The following is a 12995-nucleotide window of genomic DNA, read 5'->3' as shown; positions in this document are numbered from 1 at the left end:
TCAGAATGTTATGTGCAGTGATTCTAGATAGTGGAATTTTTTGACGTATGCGCATTCCTATCATTTATGACACGCATGCATAGATTAACAAAAAATTTAAAATATAGAAAATATAAGATTTCTCATCAGATTCAGATTTCTAAAATTTATTTGTCTAATATATCGTTTCCTATAATTCTGGACTTTCAATTTTTTTATAAATAATTACATTATTATTTAGTTTTTAAGATTTTATACGTGTTCTTACATAAGTGATATCTCATTTTGCATTATAAATTAATTTAAATAAAAAAAATTAATTTAAATAAAGTTTTGGAACCAAAAAAATTTGAGAATTTGTTTATATAAGTTTATTTTTTCATCATAATGATATATAATTTTTATTTTTGCATATCTTATTTTAAAAGAAATTTATATGATTTAATATCATACATATAGCTATAATTATTGCTCTTAAAATATTATATTAATTAGTCTCGTATATACAAAATGTATTTCCATATTAATATCGATATACAGAAATTGTTGATACAATTCAAGAGTATGATCTTTTTTTAATTAGAATGTTTATTTGCAATAGAATATCAATAAGTTTTTAAACATTTGTTAATTTATCGTTTGGTATACCAACTAACAAATGATTTTTAAGTGTACATGTTTCTGGAACTAGTTTTGCAAAATAAACTTTGTATCCAAATTGTTCAGCAAATAACTTTCTATCTGTATCTACAATTGCCATGCATCTATAGCCTTGTTTGGTCTTAATATTCAATGCCTCGTGCGTTTGGTCTGCAGCATGACTTAAAAATGAGTATTCTTTATTACCAATATGCTTCTTAAAAATATCACTTCGCGGATATGTTAACTGATGACAATCTCGCAATGAACCATAGCAACATGGACAACTCACAAAAGTCGCGTTCTTTTGTATGCAACATCGAATAACTAAATCGGTAACTAAACCGCAAGCGTGTAATGATGTGCCAATATCAAAATCTGCTTTGAAATAATCCAAGTTACATTGGCAAAACTTTACATTCGTCAGTTTTAATCTTTGGACTCTTTTCTTGGCTCTGTTCAAAGATTCTTCTTTATTCTCTAGAAGAATAATCGTACAATCAGGCAATAAACATGCTATCAATATTCCTAAGTGTCCACCACCCGAACAAAAATCTACAATGACGTCTCCTGTTTTGGCCAATTTCAGAACGGGTTTGCACAAGTTTTGTAATTGCTCTTGCTTACGCTGCAATCTCACTGGTGGCAGTGAACCGCCTTCTGGTGTGGCATCGAAAGGTACATTAGACCAATCCAGGCTTATTTCTGTACCAAAGGGTTCAGCATCAAGTTCCATTGAAATATTTATGTCTTCAACTAATTGCAATGAATGTTGTATATCCTCTTGCTTCGTGTATCCACAATTTTTGGGTTTATATCGTTTAGGATCACTTTTGTATAAGCTTTCATTTACTACAGCTGGAAATGTATATTGAAGCATATTTGAATTATGACTCTTTAGCAACGGTAAATAATTTAAGCATTTTGTTATAAATTGATCTGTCAACATCCTATTGTACCATTTGACTGTTAGAGGTACCAATTTTAGTATCGTTTCACTTGAAAACGTATTCAGTAGAATGTGCATGCACACAAATATGATTATATCAGCTAGTGTAATGTATGTGCCTTCCGCATATGTATGTTCCAGCAAGCCTGTTCCATCCTGTTTAGCTACATTAAGCATAGCAAATTTTTTGCACATTGTATATTTATATAAATTATGCAATTTAACTGGTTGAGACATGTGACATTCAAATCTGGCTAAGCTAATAGGTAGTTCAGGTCTATTTAAATTTTTTTTATCTAAAGATTTCAAAGTTAAAATTAGATCAACTTCACAAAATTTAGTCCATATGCTTGCTTCTGAACAGGCCATCAAGCAAGAACCTTTAAATCCTAATAACTTATTACAGTAATGCATTGAATGTTCTGTGTTAACATCCTTTACAATTTGCCTCAAGACTGTACACAAACCAGCCACACAGCTATTTTCATTTATAATGATATTTGGTAATTCACACAAGTTTGCATAATAAGGTATTTCATTTACCTTTATAACTTCATAAGTAAAATTCGAGAGATTTATTATGTATGCTTGTTCAGTTAAATCTTGCTTGGTTGGTATTAACTTGATATTAATCAAGGATTTGCAATATTTTATGGTAAATAGAGTTATTATCGTTTCTATTGGTGCAAGACATAAGTCTGCTGTAGAATATATTGCTAAATACACTTCACTCATTTCCCTTCCTCAAATATACAAGAAACACAAAAATATAAAATATATAAAGAGTCTTATCTTTCTCAGTTTCCAATAGCATTCACACACTAATTCGCAACTGTTTTGCTACTTTTCTGATCATTCTCTGTCTTAATATATTTTCTCTCCAATATGTACTGAGGCAAGAAATAATCGCTGAGGCGAACATAAAACCCTCAAACTTCCAAAATGTTCTTTCTTCTAGCCAAGCTACTTTGTCACAACTATAATATAAAATGCACATATGTAAAAATACAGCATTGTTATGTGAATATATTAGGTCTTATATCAATGCTTTTACCTTCTTGTTATCGTTTCCCCACTTTTACACTTTAGCACTTCCTTATATCTCGCATGAATACAAACGCCGATACTTTCGCTGGCGATTTCAAAAGCTGTACACGGATGACATTCGGATATCACTTCGTATTCATCGCTCGAGATGCAAGAGGAATTATTTTCAAAATTGTCAACATAAAGTTTATTCGAGCTGTTTGTCCAGTGGCTCTCAATAATTAATGCTAAAACCGTTAATCTGTAGAAAATAAAATTATTTACTCTCGTTATCATGTTTTATAATTAATAACACAAAAATTACATTAATGCTTTAATAATTTCAATTATCTACCGATGACATTAATACAAAGTATATACAAATTATAACTAACCCTCCTAAAAATGTAATACCTAGCAGCATTCGCTTCTTCGTACAAGATTCGATCATTTCTCTATATTTTTTCAATCTTTATTATTCTAATTAGAAGAATCGGTAAAAACGATGGGCCAACATCGACTCCGTTTTGGACAACTTTTAGTAACACCGTGCGGTGAAAGCGTGACAGAGAAGATTCGTGCAAGTAAACACAGGTAAACACAATGGATGCTTTTCATTTAGCGACACAAGTTGACACAAGTGTCATTCTATCTTTGTTTGTTGTTATTCACTGAAAGTCACGCAATTGACTATCGAATAGAGTTTTTCTGAAAAAATGTTTCCAGCCAATGATAGCCAATAGTGTGACATTGTGCTTATCGATGTTTCTTGCTGAAAACTTTCCATCTTGTCAAAATCAGGTGGGTTACACGACTGTATACAGGGTGATTCTGAACAAACGTTTGTCTTTAAAATATCAAATTCTTGAATGAAGTCTAAGACGATTTTTCCTCTTGCAAAATTTTGCCCGGAGCTTAGTTTTTAAACTATAAAGGAAAATAGTTAACTACTTACGAAACGAGTACAAGAGGTAGGCAGGGACGGCGCGATATAGGCGATTACGTGGGGCGCTCGCCGCGATCAGCTGATTGCTATACGCGATGACTGTAACAATCAGTGTGTGTGTGAGAATGTGTACGCACACGGTGTGGGCGAGCGTCCCACGTAATCGCTTATATCGCGCCGTCCCTGCCTACCTCTTGTACTCATTCCGTAAGTAGTTAACTATTTTCCTTTATAGTTTAAAAACTAAGCTCCGGGCAAAATTTTGCAAGAGGAAAAATCGTCTTAGAATTCATTCAAGAATTTGATATTTTAAAGACAAACGTTTGTTCAGAATCACTCTGTATACCGCTGTGATTTATGACTGATGACGTAAATGCGAATTTTCATGTGCGAAACCACGCGATCGCCTAACCTTAACGCATGATAAGCACAAGTAGAGTGCGCCAGTAGTTTCGGTGCGTGTGTGTGTCTCGCAATTTCATAATGTCCATAAATATTTCCTGACATTTTCACGGAACGACGGTTTGAACGCGTGTATCCCGTACACGAAGTAGACCGTTACTTTTAAGAGCGCGCGTGTGCGATAAGATTAACGCCGGATGCGCATTCGATATGTTTTCGAGAAAATCGCCGCTGCCACTGTCGATCGCTATCATTCACCGGCAGCGAGAGATGCAGAGAGAGAGACAGGAAAAATAAGAAATCGTTGATAAATGCAAGTATACGCGAGTGACCAGTGAAACGAGGGATTTTTTCCTCAGATTTGGTCGTTCGAAAAATTCATCGGCCCCCAGTCTTATCCCGACTTAGCTCTCCGTTTTGCAGAAAAGAATATAATAAAGCAGGAGAAATATACATCGAATAATGCCAATTCATTCAAAATCAGTCGAGCCCAGCTGTCGCGACTCGTTTTTTTCCACGAATCCGCTAAACTTCACATAAAAAATCATATCAATGTTCTCTCATATATTCTGTTATGTACTCTCTTCCCCTTCCCCGTCGACCTTAGCGTGTTATTCGACTGCTACGCCATTCAGCAACCGCCGTATTTAGTTTTCCATCCGGTGGATGTGTCCGGTGTAACGCAGGGGAGACGCGAACGAGAGTGCACGCGGATGTGATATGTCAAACGCGCGAGCCTGCATCCTTTCTCGGCAGCAACAGCCGCGCGGTTTGCGACCGTGAAAGAAAGTCCCACGACGGTAGTGACGGCGGCACTCTTTGGCGGAGACGGTGGATGAGAGTGAAGGGCGACGGGTGGTGACGACGACGGCAGTGGTAGTGGCGGCGACACAAGGGGGGGAGATCTTCCGCCCCCTTCGCGAGTCAGACGCCGGTAATGAGTGTTTACACTGCGAACACGCCGAGTACCGCTATATCGCCGGCGATAAATACGACGGCAATAGTGGCATCGACGACGACGACGACGATAGTTACGGCGATTACGTTGACGACGCCAACGACGACGACGGTGACGGTGACGGCGACGGTGACAGCGACAGCGACGGCGACAGTGACAGCGACGGCGACGGCGAGGACGGCGGTGGCAGCGACGGTGGTACCAGTTACAACGACGACGACGACGACGGCCACATCGTCCACGGCGATCGCCGCGTCGCCCGAGACAGCGACCGGCTGGATCGAGTTCTGCGAGAGACACGCCCGCGCCTCGGCCTCCGACTTCGCTAAAGCATTCTGCACCTACGTCAATCTCAATTTACCCGAGAGCGCCCGCACCGATCTCCCGCATCGCGACTTCCTCACTAAGTTTCTCGAAAGTTTCTGCGAGCACTTCGAGAACGAGTATTTGCGCCAAAGCGTAAGGTACGTGCGTCGCAGTTGGATTCTGTGTTGTTATTATTACACATTAGTTGTGTAGAATCATTAACCTTTGAAATGTGAGAAATAAACATTGGAGTAATCTTTCTAATACACACACATACGTGTAGAAACACACACGCGTGCGCGCGCGTACATATATGTATATATACATTGTATATACACATACATATATACATATGTGTATGTATGTGTATGTATAAAGTGATTCTTATTTTATATGTCAATGCTTCAATGGATAATGTAGAGTCCAAAACAAGAAAAAAATATATGAATATAATAAATTGTTCAAGTGTTGGTTACAAAAAAGACATATAAAAAGGATTGTTGAGATCAGCCTTTTTTTAGAACCTTATTTCTCTATAGTGCAAAGCTATTTTTATTACAATTTTTTGCAAAATCTCTCTAGAACTCAGAGAGAAGAGAGATGTATTTTAAGATTTACTTATAGTTCATGCTTATTAATATTTCTTTGTACAATGTACATTTTTAGATAACATTTTCTTAGAAGAGATAGGACACACACCAGGAAAGTTTCATAGCATAATCTCTTTAATCTCTTGTCTTAAATTTTTTTTTCTCTCCTCTAGGAACACTTAATCTACTTAACACAAATCAATGACATTCATGTTTCGCATGCAAAAATATAAAAAGAACTTGAATTTATTTAAGATTCACTTTTAAAATATACCATATTATATATGCATTACATTGTCATTTTGAGTATTTTTTAAAATTATAACTCAGAAAATAAAACTTAAATTTGTGTTAAATATAAAGCTTTCATTCAAAATATAATGGACTAATAAATAACAAGAAATTAAATACAGATGTATAAATATTGTGTGGCTATTGTTGTTTATCTATATATAAATTATACATAGAAATATAGAATGTGTATGCATTTATGTGTAAAGGGATACTTTAATAGAAAATTAAATAAAAATGATACATTAACATTATATTAAAAAAAGATAAATAAATAGGAATATAAAATTTGTATTATATGCACAAAGAAATTGTTCATAATCCTTTTCTACTGTAACGTGTACTGTGTTTCTACTGTAATATATACTGTCTTCTTATTGTTTTATGTACTTTTTTATCAATTTCTATTTTTTTAATTTTTTATGATTTTGATTTTATAGCTCATCTATAATGTTAATGTTAACTTTTTCTTATTAAATTTTGCATATTGAAATTATATCTTAAAAGCTACATGTTTTTTTATATTTTTCAGATCACTATCATTGCATGATACTAGAAGTATAGCATCCAATGAAAGAAATACAAATCTTGCAAGCCAAAATGCTACTAATGCACCAGCCTTGGCGTCGTCACATGAGGAATTCAGCGACTATTCTGAACATGAAGGAGAAGCAGTATCGCCGAAACCTGCTCACAAACCTTTCTTCCGCAGATTATCTTTTAAGGGACTTAAAAAGGGCAAGAGTTTCTTCCATAAACAACAAAGCGATGAAGTGGAATTATCTCACATTGAACATCGCAAGGATAAGCACTCCAAAGCTAAGTTGTCGAAAATCGTGGTAGAATGTAGGAAAGAGGGAATTATGAATACTATAATGGGAGATAATATAGAGAAAAAAGTATGGGAAAAGTCGCGACTAGCATTGATAAAAGCAATTGGTGGATACATGCTAGAATTTTATTCCCCGCCGAAAGATGTGAAACCACGAAGCGGCGTTTTCTGTTCTGCGATAACGGAAGCGAGGGAATCCACGGCGCTCGAAATGCCTGATCACGAAAACACATTTATTCTGAAAACTCAAAACGGAATGGAATTCATTATAGAGGCACATGACTCGAATGACATGAAATCATGGTTAGCAACAATTAGGTATTGCATGCGAAAAGTGCAACAAAGTTTTAGCGCACCTGGTTCTGGACTGGGTGATTCTTTAGGAGATTCCCTTGGCCACAGTTCATTTACTGGATTTGATATTGATCGAATACGAGCCAATTCGGCGAGTAAGCACCGATCCGCTAGTCATGAACAAGATGACCCAGGCAATCCATCTGAAATATCTACAAGAGGCCATGATATACGTAGTAGCAGTAATTTAGAATTACGTTCCTCTCAAGACGTCGATCAAAGTAAGAAATAAATTCGTACGCGTATTATAAAATTAATATTATCGGACAAGTAATCGAGATTAAATCAAGTTACATATTCATTTACTTGCAGCAAATGAGGGCGAGCTGGATTTTTCGAATAATTTACGAGGTTATGCATGGTTTCATGGTACTCTTCCTCGCTCCGATGCCGCGCAACTTGTATTACATAGAGCAGCTAGTGGTCATGGTGTATTTCTGATTCGGCAAAGTGAAACCAGAAAAGGCGAATATGTATTAACTTTCAATTTTCAAGGAAGAGCAAAAGTAATAACAGATATTATTTCTTATGCTTCTTTCAATAAAGAAACAATCTTATTACACTACTTCTTGTTACAGCACTTACGGATGACATTGAATGATCAAGGTCATTGTCGTGTCCAACATCTATACTTTCCTGCAATATTCGATATGATAGAGCACTTTCGCCAGAACCCGATACCTCTCGAGTCCGGCGGGACTGCGGATGTTATTTTAACGGAGTACGTAATTATGACGAACGCGCGATCAGGACATCATACTGTGACATATGGCTCGAACGTGCAACAATTCGTGCAAGAAAGGAGACCTCCGGCAACCTTGGAGCCTAGAGAAGTAAGAGTTCGCAGTGGAAGTCTAACTCATCTTGTGTGAGCGCGAGTGGCCAACACCCACAGTCTGAAGTCTAATCTACAGATAGTGAGTAGATAACTAACTAAAGCGCCCATATTTATTGTATGGTCGATGATACAGGACAAATTTGATCGGTGTCTGCATTTTTGTAAACTTGCTGTAAATTTCGTGGAAATTTATATAGATTGATATACAAAGTTAAATTATAAAATGCAACTTATTTATGTACTCTTCTTCACGAACCACAATATTTGTTATAATTTATTTAATATAATATGTTCGAAAAAGATTTTAAAACAAAAATTATATAATGTATTATTAAAGTTCCTTGTGTTCATATTTTTTTCTAATTTCCTTATATCCGAGATACATGATGTATGATACAACACACACAATTACACTTTTTATTTATTTATTATTTTATAAATAATTTTTTTATATTATAAATTTGTATATCATTCGCCTAAATATACAAAATTCTCACCATGTGATAAAATTCTTGTGAAGAGTTTGAAATGACATATAAATGCGTAAAATGTACAATTAAAAAAAAATATGACCGTGGGACAAGGAGCTCGCTTTTACGTGTAAAAGCTTGTCTTGAAATTTCTGGTTTACTTTATGTTACATTATAAAAGATATATTTCAATTTCATATCGCAAGCAATATGGGAACGTCCAGAAATTATTATATTGACTAAAATATCACAATAATTTAAAAATGAAATAATTTATAATTTCTTACATCAGGATTTTATAAAAAAAAACATTTGTTAAGTTAATATTAATGATATTATTAATTTAACAGGTATTTATATATATATATACACACACATATACTTTGGACGAGAAATCCTATTTGCTTATTTCATCCTACAAAATGTTAAAAAAACTTCATGTCAATATTTCCGATAATGAATATGAAATCTGAATACAGAATATTGTTATTAATATAGAATATAATCTTCAACAGTAGCACTTTAATTAAATAAACATTCAAGATGTCTATTTTTTCATACTGTAGCTTAGCTTTATTCTCTGAAATACTGACATGTATCTTTCTAATACTTTGTATATGTTTTACATTATTTTTAAAACCCAGAAACTTTAAGAGAAACTTTTGATAAGATAATAAAATTAAGAATATGTGGGAACTTATGAGATATTAATAAAATAGGTACGCACTTATGGTGGTTCTATAAGAACGCGTGTGGAATCGTTGGAGAGACTAGAGCAACAGAATGCTATTACGGAGCAACAGGGCTCGGCTTCATCCACTGGCAGAGCAGTTCAGAATACTTACAGTTTTCTCTGACGTTGGATTCATGCTAATCCACCATCAGGCTACAATCCAGTTAGCCCGACGGACTGAACATAAATAATATGATAAAGTAATCGTAAAGTTTTTATTTTCAGAATTGCGTCACACCATAAAACTACCGTTTAACAAAGCGCATCGTTCTACTAGTACAAAACAGCTGCATTTCTTTTTTGGAATGTTTATCTTCCAATCATTGATTATGTGTATGTGTAACATTTCACATTATAAAACTTTTATGATTTATTTTTACTAGCAACATCGAAAAATAATAAGAAATAGAATAGATTGGCCGAGGACAAAACCAGTCCCAGCAATAATCATCTCATAGTATCGTGCGCAAATTACCACCGAATTACTTCTCCAAGTAATGTTGCAGCATACTTTCCACAGAGCTCCCTTTCGCATGTTCGCATATACCTATGACTCGTCTTTTTGTCAAGATTGACAACAAATGGTTTCCTCATGTATTTATAAAGAGAGAATGGATATATTTTAATGAGGAGACTGAAATTTCGTTACATCGTTTAACTAATTTATGGTATATGTACTTACATAATATTACGCTTAAGAAAGAACATACATGCTACATGTACACAGTAGAGAATGATAATTCTCTAAAATCGCAAACTATGAACTGCCATACAATCCTCCTTTATGTCCATCATCCCAAAGACTTGACAAGTACGCCAAAATTAAAAATTAATACCATTAAATCATGCTTCATTACAATTACAATTTATTATGCAAAATTGCATTTTAGCCACATTGTCATTGGTCCTGATGCTTCATAGGGCGTTAAATATAATAGACATGCCCTTTAATTCATCGAAATAAGCATAAAATGTTACGCGACACTTATTATTAATCCCAGTGCATATAAATTTCCCCATTTCTCGAATAAATAAAAAGAATGGAAAAAGAGAGAAGCTATATTATTATCCTGAATAAATCGAAAGGAAAAAATGTTTCGAGCTACAGTAAGTATGATTCCATGTATCCCTGCAGAAATAGCAGCATTATATTCGATAAGCGTATCAAGAAGTATATTAACGAAATGTGTATTAATGATTAAGAAACTATTACTGATACTGTAGAGCAATATGACTGAGTGTGTGTAAAATTAGATTATAGATAAATGTATGAATGAGTGGTACATGTACGATGGAGAGCAATGATTGACAGAGTATCTGATTTGTATAAGAAACAAGCAAAGCAGATATTCTCAATATGAGCCGAACTGATTACTGTGATAAGATCTTTCATTTGCACAGGCATCTAATAATCCCGTTGCCGTCCGCATACCAATCTTATCCAAAATCACTACAGAAACAACAGGGAAAAATTTATCACATACATGTGTACATTTTAATTGCTTAAATTTGCCATTAAAACTTGTATAAATAGAATTTTCATGATAATAATAATAAGAGAAGAAAAAAATTATACCAAATTATAGTCGATCTGGAAAAAATATATATCACAAATTTATTCTTTAGCCAAAATGCTCGCAAGATCATGCTGTAAGTAGAATATAAGTTTGTTCTCTGTATATTTAAAACGCAGTTGAAACGACAGTCCTGAGATATTACAGAGTACATGACAACTAGGCATTCAATAAAAATACTTTTTTACCTTATGTTAAGATGCAGAGATGAAAATAAAAATACTGAATTCCCTGAGAAATTTGTAATTTTCTAATATTTTAATTCTTTACACGTATAGTCGTAAAACGTCGTATTTTTATCGCGTTTATATAAAATGAATTATTATAAAAGATGATAATACTTTATAAAAGATATTTAAGAATATTTTTATATGTTATCAAAATTAATTCAAAAATATATTTTCAAAATATTTTCAATTTTTAATTTAAAGCTGAAAAAATGTTTTAATTTCTAAAAAAAATATTGCACAATGAAAGAAATAGTCTTTAAATAAAATTATGAAAAAACAATCTACAAATAAAATACTTATAAGAGAAATAGAAATACATATGTTAGGGAGAGAGAAATATAGTTAAAATTAAAAATTTAAATATATACATGAAATATTACATAGCGATTTCTCTAAATTTAATTTTTAATGAAAGTATATGTACGCATTTATCGCGGTAAAAAGCAACTAAAACTTAACTGACCACAATTTGTTGAATATTGATAAAATTCGATTTAAACGAATATTAATCGAATTTAGTTTCAGTGGACATAAAACATTTTATATTTTCAAATACGAATATTATTTTTATACGTTTCTATAAACGTGTACAAAATTAATTCGTTAATATATTGTACATTTACATTTTTGTATTAAATATACATATATATGTTGGCTTATAAAAATCAGATATATTGTCTTTCAGAGCAGTTTTTAATTTTTTAGCCGACATGTGTGTGAAAGTTAACTATTTCTGTGAATATATATATTGCTCTAAAATCAGAAGTGATACACATACGATTGTACATATTGATTACTGAATTATTGACAATATTTCAGCAATGATAATTTTTAATATGCAATATATTGTGTTATCTGTTATTTTAGAAATATATTAATTAATATCCTATTTCCCCTCTGTGTGCATGTGTATGTGCGTGTGGGTGTGTGTTGCGTGTGGTATTGTGTGTGTATGTGTGTTATTAATTGCACATAATACACACACATACACAGTTATTCTCCATTATCTTACAACATTTCCAGATAAGACTTCTGTTACATTTTTGTTGCAATTTCAATTTCACTTGTGGTTAAGCTAGAAATAACATTTGCCACGTCAAACTGTATTATCTTCATTATGGCAGCTCAGGTAAAAATGAAATATAAATCGGTTTCAAAGAAATTTAAACAAATAGAGTGTTTGACAAGTGATCTATTTATAAGGTACACGAATTTAGCGTCGAAATGACATGTGAAGGATGCTCGACTGCTGTACAGAATGTACTTAAAAAAAAAGCAGGTATGTATATAATATAAAAATATTTGCAATTAATTTCACAGATATAAAAATACTTTTATATTGCGTCTGATTACGTTTCATAAATATTTCATTAGTATTTTCTAGTCATTATTTTTTTAAAAATTGATTGAATGAGGTTATGAAATGTGCTTTGATATATTACATGGAAGAAAATAGAATATTTAAATATAAAAATAATTTGAATAAAAAAAAGATGATATATATATTTAAATTATCTTAGCATATAAATCACACAATGTATTATATATATATATATAGGTGTCGACTATATCAAGATAGATTTACCAGAGCAAAAGGTATCCGTAACTACTGCGCTTAATTCAGATGAGATTTTGGAGACAATCAAGAAGACAGGAAAAACATGCCAATTTTTAGGGACAAAAAAATGAGAGTCTTTACAAAGTGATTATGTTGCTGCTAATATATCAACCATATATTGTAATAAATATTTTTTGTTGTACTTTTTCTATTAAAAAAATTATTAATTTATTGATTGATTGATTAATATGTATACAAAAGTACAAAAATAATTTAAAATTTTATATAATAAAATATTTTCTATATACAGTTCACACTCA

General features: G+C 32.9%; 4 protein-coding genes across 6 annotated transcripts; 2 read left to right on the top strand and 2 right to left on the bottom strand.

Moving 5' to 3' along the window:
• Positions 1-376: 376 nt before the first annotated feature.
• Gstcd (glutathione S-transferase, C-terminal domain containing) lies at positions 377-2302 on the bottom strand. 2 transcript variants are annotated; one of them, XM_083108956.1, is made up of 2 exons: positions 1246-2302; positions 377-1098 (listed from the first exon to the last, which is right to left on the bottom strand). In XM_083108956.1, the coding sequence occupies exons 1-2, from the start codon at positions 2300-2302 to the stop codon at positions 596-598; spliced, it is 1560 nt and encodes a 519-aa protein (XP_082965082.1). In that variant the 3' UTR covers positions 377-595. The 2 variants fall into 2 exon arrangements, with proteins under 2 accessions (XP_082965082.1, XP_082965080.1); XM_083108954.1 differs by having other exon boundaries at positions 382-2302.
• Positions 2303-2381: 79 nt separating this feature from the next.
• On the bottom strand, positions 2382-3329 carry Jtbr (jumping translocation breakpoint protein JTBR). The gene is made up of 3 exons (XM_083108961.1): positions 2989-3329; positions 2622-2855; positions 2382-2544 (listed from the first exon to the last, which is right to left on the bottom strand). The coding sequence occupies exons 1-3, from the start codon at positions 3042-3044 to the stop codon at positions 2382-2384; spliced, it is 453 nt and encodes a 150-aa protein (XP_082965087.1). The 5' UTR covers positions 3045-3329.
• Positions 3330-3977: 648 nt separating this feature from the next.
• Lnk (SH2B adapter-like protein Lnk) lies at positions 3978-11079 on the top strand. Of its 2 annotated transcripts, none has more exons than XM_083108944.1 (5): positions 3978-5363; positions 6619-7493; positions 7585-7778; positions 7851-8105; positions 9300-11079. In XM_083108944.1, the coding sequence occupies exons 1-5, from the start codon at positions 4879-4881 to the stop codon at positions 9435-9437; spliced, it is 1947 nt and encodes a 648-aa protein (XP_082965070.1). In that variant the 5' UTR covers positions 3978-4878; the 3' UTR covers positions 9438-11079. The 2 variants fall into 2 exon arrangements, with proteins under 2 accessions (XP_082965070.1, XP_082965072.1); XM_083108946.1 differs by having other exon boundaries at positions 7851-8189; positions 9300-9440.
• Positions 11080-12058: 979 nt separating this feature from the next.
• Atox1 (Antioxidant 1 copper chaperone) lies at positions 12059-12987 on the top strand. Its single transcript, XM_083108962.1, has 3 exons — positions 12059-12246; positions 12321-12396; positions 12676-12987. Exons 1-3 carry the CDS (start codon positions 12235-12237, stop codon positions 12804-12806), a joined length of 219 nt encoding a protein of 72 aa, XP_082965088.1. The 5' UTR covers positions 12059-12234; the 3' UTR covers positions 12807-12987.
• Positions 12988-12995: the final 8 nt, after the last annotated feature.

The sequence above is a fragment of the Camponotus vicinus genome, unplaced genomic scaffold (genome assembly GCF_025532165.1).
Source record: "Camponotus vicinus isolate PSW18456_S1 unplaced genomic scaffold, iyCamVici1.0 SCAF_9, whole genome shotgun sequence".
Classification (NCBI taxonomy): domain Eukaryota; kingdom Metazoa; phylum Arthropoda; class Insecta; order Hymenoptera; family Formicidae; genus Camponotus; species Camponotus vicinus.
The sequence above is the reverse complement of the archived record's forward strand: the minus strand, read 5'-3'. Positions and strand labels throughout refer to the sequence as shown.

What these genes read in the sequence shown, in the direction of transcription:
- Gstcd (XM_083108954.1), bottom strand. Translation starts at nt 2,302, where the DNA reads ATGAGTGAAGTGTATTTAGCAATATATTCTACAGCAGACTTATGTCTT.
- Jtbr (XM_083108961.1), bottom strand. Translation starts at nt 3,044, where the DNA reads ATGATCGAATCTTGTACGAAGAAGCGAATGCTGCTAGGTATTACATTT. An exon ending in GGTATTACATTTTTAGGAGG is followed by an intron (nt 2,856 to 2,988) that starts GTTAGTTATAAT and finishes TATTTTCTACAG; the next exon opens with ATTAACGGTTTTAGCATTAA. An exon ending in GGGGAAACGATAACAAGAAG is followed by an intron (nt 2,545 to 2,621) that starts GTAAAAGCATTG and finishes TTTATATTATAG; the next exon opens with TTGTGACAAAGTAGCTTGGC.
- Lnk (XM_083108944.1), top strand. Translation starts at nt 4,879, where the DNA reads ATGAGTGTTTACACTGCGAACACGCCGAGTACCGCTATATCGCCGGCG. An exon ending in TATTTGCGCCAAAGCGTAAG is followed by an intron (nt 5,364 to 6,618) that starts GTACGTGCGTCG and finishes TATATTTTTCAG; the next exon opens with ATCACTATCATTGCATGATA. An exon ending in CAACCTTGGAGCCTAGAGAA is followed by an intron (nt 8,106 to 9,299) that starts GTAAGAGTTCGC and finishes TTAATAAAATAG; the next exon opens with GTACGCACTTATGGTGGTTC.
- Atox1 (XM_083108962.1), top strand. An exon ending in TGTACTTAAAAAAAAAGCAG is followed by an intron (nt 12,397 to 12,675) that starts GTATGTATATAA and finishes ATATATATATAG; the next exon opens with GTGTCGACTATATCAAGATA.